Source organism: Motacilla alba, chromosome 1, assembly GCF_015832195.1.
Source record: "Motacilla alba alba isolate MOTALB_02 chromosome 1, Motacilla_alba_V1.0_pri, whole genome shotgun sequence".
Lineage (NCBI taxonomy): Eukaryota > Metazoa > Chordata > Aves > Passeriformes > Motacillidae > Motacilla > Motacilla alba.
The window spans coordinates 107,082,356-107,088,355 of NC_052016.1; the positions used below are offsets into that span (position 1 = coordinate 107,082,356).

The 6,000-nt window shown below is 35.1% G+C and overlaps 1 protein-coding gene across 2 annotated transcripts in view; it reads left to right on the forward strand.

The window, feature by feature from the left end:
- The window catches only part of MOSPD2 (motile sperm domain containing 2), a 37,698-nt gene that overhangs the window by 22,057 nt on the left and 9,641 nt on the right, over positions 1 to 6,000 (forward strand). For both annotated transcript variants that reach the window (XM_038144713.1, XM_038144724.1), the window contains exons 10-11: positions 1,933 to 2,045; positions 5,316 to 5,412. In XM_038144713.1, the coding sequence (XP_038000641.1) occupies positions 1,933 to 2,045; positions 5,316 to 5,412 (210 nt within the window). The remainder of the gene's footprint in view (positions 1 to 1,932; positions 2,046 to 5,315; positions 5,413 to 6,000) is intronic.

Here is a 6,000-nt window from a genome sequence, read left to right on the forward strand (position 1 = left end):
GTATTTAGTTTGTCTCTTGGAATATAGTGAATTGTACAGCAAAAGGGAAAAGGTTTCTGTGTTTTGTTTTCAAAGATTGTCTTTCTAGTAGGTTTCTTTTTAATCTTGGGATACTTAGTGGTGATCATTTTGAAATAGATCTAGTTTTCTCTGATGCTTAAATCAGTATGTACATGAAAAAAATGTTAAGTTAAATATTTATGCACTATTGGATGTTACTTTGTTTTCTTAAATTATTGATAAAATCTCAACATATAAATGTTTTCATTTATTCTCAGGAGAAATCGTATTCCTACTCCATCAATCATGTTTTGCAACATAATCTTCCTGCAGTGTTGTTTATCCAGAAATAAAGGCATTGTTTTACACAAGTTCTTATGAAGTGATATTTAGGAATATGCAGTGATATTAACTGAAGATATTGCTCTTGAAAATAGTAGAAAAAAATTTGAAATTCACTACTTTATTACATAAATAATTTTGGAATATTACTTGCAAAACTTCTGTTTAATGGAGTAGAATACCGTTTCATTTTCTGTTACGGGTTTGTCAGAATAATTTGAAATGTGCAGCTCACTACGTAGTTCAGCTGTTATTTGCAACTTGGCCAGCTTTAAAAAAAAAAAAAAGATAATTTCACTGACCTTAAGGTCAAAAGGAAGCATTACATAACCATGGTTAGACTCAGTAGCTTGTTTTCCTTGGGGCACATTTTAGAAGCTATGATTCTCACATACAGAAACACGGAGAATTTCTGCTCTGTGTGTGAGTTGCCTTTGGTGCTTAATAAGTCTCAGTGTTTGTTGGCTTTTAATTTGCTTGGGTGACTTAGCTTTATACTCTCAAGTATTTTAGTTTTTTTACTTTTTTTACTCCTGAAATACCATAAAGCATAGAATTGTTTTCACTTTTATTCAGTGTAACCAAGGTGCTACTCAATTTTTTTCAGTACATGGAATCAGGAGGGATAAACTTGGTTAGTAAGTGCCTGTCCTGTAGGTGCTTCCACTTTTCTGTTCTACAGTAATTTTTTTCTGGTAGTTTTATGTCAAAGCCTAATATATAACTAGTGCAGTGTATTTACACACTAACCTTTTTCTACCACTTTTATATAATTATATAAAACAGTTCCAGTGTGGGCTCTTTTTATACAGCTGATTTCATATAAAGTTTTGTGTTCCTTTCATTCCCGTACTTCAAACTTGCATGAACTGAGTTCTCTTCATGGCTTTTCTCCATATTAAGAGTGGAATAAAAAAAAGAGACTAAGCAAATTCTTCAGCCAGCTGATCTGGAATCATGATGTCACTAATTCTTTCAGTCTTCTGTACCCCCCCAGCGCCTGCCCTGTTTTGCATGTATTTTCCTAATGTTATACAAGAAAACCCTCAGAACCTAAGATGTACCTGGAGTTTTGAAAGCACCAATTCAATCAACATTATTTCTTTTATGTTCTGCAATACTTCAGAGTTTCATCTAAGAGCAATGAAGATATGTTTAGCTACCCTGCAATGCAATGAAATGTGGAATTGGTACTGTGTTTTCTGTTACAGTGGTACAACAATGATTGTATTGTTTTAATCTGTTTTAATTTGCAATGGATGAATAATACCAATGCTTTATAACCTTTGATATTTGAAGTGCTATAACTTAGTGTGTCTGGAGTTTTCAGAAACAGACCTGACCATCAGGAAAATACATGGAAAAAAGACAAAGCAGAATTTTGGTTTTGTACGTGTTTAATGTGTTATTTATCTTCTATAGTAAATAATTTTATTCAGTGGACTTCAGGGAATGAATATACATAAAGCTTGGTCTGTAATATGTAAGCTGTTGAAATAAGCCTCCTCATATTCTTTGAAATACCTGCATGATTCTGTAACATGTAATTCAGATTTCTAGTTAATCATTGTAACTATCATTTTTACTCAGATGAATTCTATAGAACAAATTTCCAAATCAGAGGAAACTGACAAAACAGAGATCAAACCAAAAATTGCAAAGAAAGCATTAACCACTTTTAAAGGACCTTTATTACACATCAGGTAATAATAATTTTCTTAAATTTTCTTTTTACAATGTGCCTTGGACACTTGAGTACTGAACTAGTTGGTTTTCAAAATAAACTTTTTTCACACTGTTAGAGGAAAACAAATTATAAACAACTTTTTAGGATGGATTTTTTACAAATCCCGTGGAGTTTTTCTGCTGTTACAAGTTTTCAGGGAATTTTCTTGGTGTCACCAAAGATTGATATACTTTTTGTACAAATAGGTGTATATTCCATAGAATTGTAGAAGCGTTTGTTTATATTGAGAAACCACCTGACCAAAGCCTGTCCTTATCTGTAATGAGAGCAGTGGTTTGACATAGTTTGATTTCATTGGCTCAAGAAAAAACAATGTTTTTTCAAGACAGTTTTCACTGTTAAATCTTGCTTGAATTCTTTTGGCTTATGATGGTATAAATGTCTACAGTAATAGTTTCCACCAGTTAAACTTGATTAATGGGTCCAATTTATTTTATGTGGAAAGTGCTCTATAATGACATATCTACCCAGAAGGTTTTGTCATCCAAGATGCTACATCTCGCAGTTATTTTTATCACTAAACTAAAATAAAGGAATCAATTAGCCAATATCACTTTTTCTTTTCACTGCCTTTTAGGTTAAGATGCTTGTTTAGAATTTGATTTAGATGTTAACTTTTATTTTCACTTCCAGTTTGCTATTAGATGAATGAAGAAAATATCTAATTTTTAGGTAATTTCTTAGCTAACTTTTTAAGTACTGTAATGAATTAGTTTTGGAATGAATTTTAATAATGACATGCTCATTAGCATAAATATATTTAGTATGTGTAAATTTTTCCTAATTTTGAAATGAAAAGCCTCCTCTCTATAGCCTTAGTTTCTTGTATGGCAAGACAAAGGCGTAGACTGCAGAATTGTGATTATAAAAGAATGTTGAACATTTTCTGTGACAATCACAAATGCTAGATATGTTTTTCCAACCACTTTTTAATTAAAAAAAGAAAGGAGCACAAATCATAAGTGGACAAGAAAAAAAATCCAAACAAGTAGAAACACCCCCAGAATCTTCTTTTTTTTTCTCTTAATATACTTCAAGCTGTCATTGAATAGAAGTAACTTAATGGACTGCAACACATGGAAGAGTAAAGTTAGTCAAGTACAGAGGTGTTAATACTTGTAGTCTTGCTGTCATGGAAAATAAAATACTGGTGTCTCCATTGTTCTTGCTGTTTGTTTTGTTTTTAAAGTAAAATCCTGAGTGCAGCTGTTGCTCTGGATATTTTACTGAAGGTGATCAAACCAATAATTTACAGTGCCATTCATAACCAGTTTTAGGCACCTATCCCAGAGACCATAAGCTCTGCCACCCTGATTAACTTGCATCCTTGCTCATCTCCCAGCATTGCCCTGTGAAGGGAGCAGCCTGGAGCCTGAGCACACAGCTGAGGCACTGCACCTCTGGCACCAGAAAATCATGGACCAAAGCTGGCTCCTTGTGCTCTTTTGTTTCTTGTATTTTCAGTCATGCTTATGAGTCAGCTGTCTCCCTCTTTTAGACCACAATTGTATTTGCCTTGTATACCTTGCAATGAAAGGCTGCCTCTGACTTTCCTCCTCCATAAATAAATTTGTTTGGTCAGACAAAAAGCAGCAGCTTCCTTGTACTGTCTGGCGGAGGAGCAGCTCGTGGTGTGTTGTGGTACAAGAATTTCTAGTACAGGCTGGTTTTGTCACTCACATCAGAGTAAGGAAATTCCTGCATCTGTAAAAGTTAAAAAGCTTGGGTGTTTGTTTAAACAATCCACCCTCCCAATAGCTACATGCCACCTACCCCCAGTGCTGTGGAACTTGATTCCACTGACAAGAGCCAAAGAGCTGTGGTCCCCAAGTTGGGTTTTTTTTTTTTTTTCCTTTGCTCAATGACCAGACGTGGTAGAACAAGAACGGTCAGGCTCTGGCAGAATGTTCCTTCCCTTGATCATGTTTGTGGCTGATTTTGAGGTGATTATTGTTATCTTGGTTCATTTAGGGTTCATCTTCCAATCACTGTTACACACAGCTGCAGTAGTACAGTATTAAGATAGCTAAACTATGTTTGTAGCTACAATCCTTCACTGGTTACTTAAATTGACAATTTAGAAATGAAAGACTACTGAGAGGAGGAGGGAATTACCCTATGAAGCAATTTTAAACCCATCCATTTTCTGGTTTCTGCCTTATTTGGCACACTTCCTTATCCTCACCACAAAAGAAGTAGTCTTGTCATGTGGACTGACTAATGCCCTGCAAAACATCAGCGCCCCAACATCACAGTCACCCCCAGAATCTGCTTCCGGCATGGGCGTTCACGCTTGCCCTGCAGCACCAAGGGCTTTCCTTCTCAGGTTAAGTAGGAGAAGGATTGGTACCATAAAAGGAAGTCTTTTGAGGAGGAGGTCATACTAACATGAAATTGGCGTTCCAAAAAGAGGACATGGGAAAAAAAATCACGTGTTTTGAAAAAGTAGATGCTGTTCAGTAGTACGGAGTAGAATGGCCATTCTTTGCGTGCTCCTCATGTGATGTAATGAGAGAAAAGTTCTTCACTTGCTGCTCAAGTTTCCTTTCAACTTGTATTATATGAGCATGCCCTACCTTTTACCTACTAGTGCTCATTTGAATGCTTATCCAAATTGAGTTGTGTTAGCTTGATGTGGTTTAAAATATCTCATGCATGACTCTCTTAATTGCACAAGAGTATTAAAAACAAGCAATAACTAATTATGCATGTGGTACCACAAGTATGTGAAGACCGACTCATAAGTAAAGTGGATTTAGCTGTCGTGGTTGAAATGATTGCCAGTTGTGGATATCTGCCTTCTCTTATGTGTGCACTATATCCATGACAAGGATAGATGTTCGAGGTTGAAATTACTCCTTGTCTGTGACACATTTAATATGAGCATAAATTAAAGTCAGCGATGCTTTCCCTTAACACACTGCCCAAAGATGCAGTAGCTGACTCTGAGTATCTGTTGGCTGTTCCTGCTGTTACAGATGGCAGAAGTCAAGGGCAGTCATCAGCTGAGGCAGCCATTTCCACTTGACATGAGTCAACCCTGAGCTTCACTACAAAATTTCTGCTTTTTGTTTTCATAGCTTTTTTTGATGAGAATCTGTTTATGCTGACTGTAGCTGCAGGGTAGAAGGTATTTTATTTTCCTGAAGGTGTGTGGTCATGTTTTTTCTATGATCTATTGTAAAGATAATCTGAAGAAACTAATTATTTTTAAATTTCCTATTAGCCCTGCAGAGGAGCTACATTTTGGATCCAAAGAAACTGGAGAGAAAAAATGTTTGATAGTTCTCACAAACGTCACTAAAAACGTAGTGGCTTTTAAAGTAAGTGTGGTCTGGTTTACTAACTGTGTAACTTTTTCTTGTTTTCTGTAAGGAGGAAGAATACTATTAAATCCATTTTGCAGACAAAATTTTTATTGTGTAGTGACGTTTGAGGCAGATCAAAGATCTTCTGGCTGAATTTATGCCTACAATGTACCACCTCAAAGGGGGTTATTAGTATTACAAATCTTTGGAGCACTGACTAAAAAGGAGCTAAAGTGATGGATGGTTTTTTTTAGTGAGAGTAATACTTCTTAAAAAAGAAAGGCTTTAGCATTGAAAAGTTGTCTTTATAGAATGTTTCTTTTAAAATACTGGCTGGAAACAAGTTAGTAATACTAACTAAAAAATGATGCAGATCCATCTGCAAATGTCACCATCAATGGAATTAGTAGTTATATTTGCTTCAGAAAGATGGAGTTTACTTGCATCTTTGTGGACTTTTTCCCATGTTTTGCATTCTCTGCACATTAAAATAACTTAAAACTTTTCATATTTTCATACTAATTATAACATGTTCTTGGCTGGTTTTAAATATGTATGCAAAAGAAAAATAACAAATGCAAGAGAACAAAGGATAAACAAAAT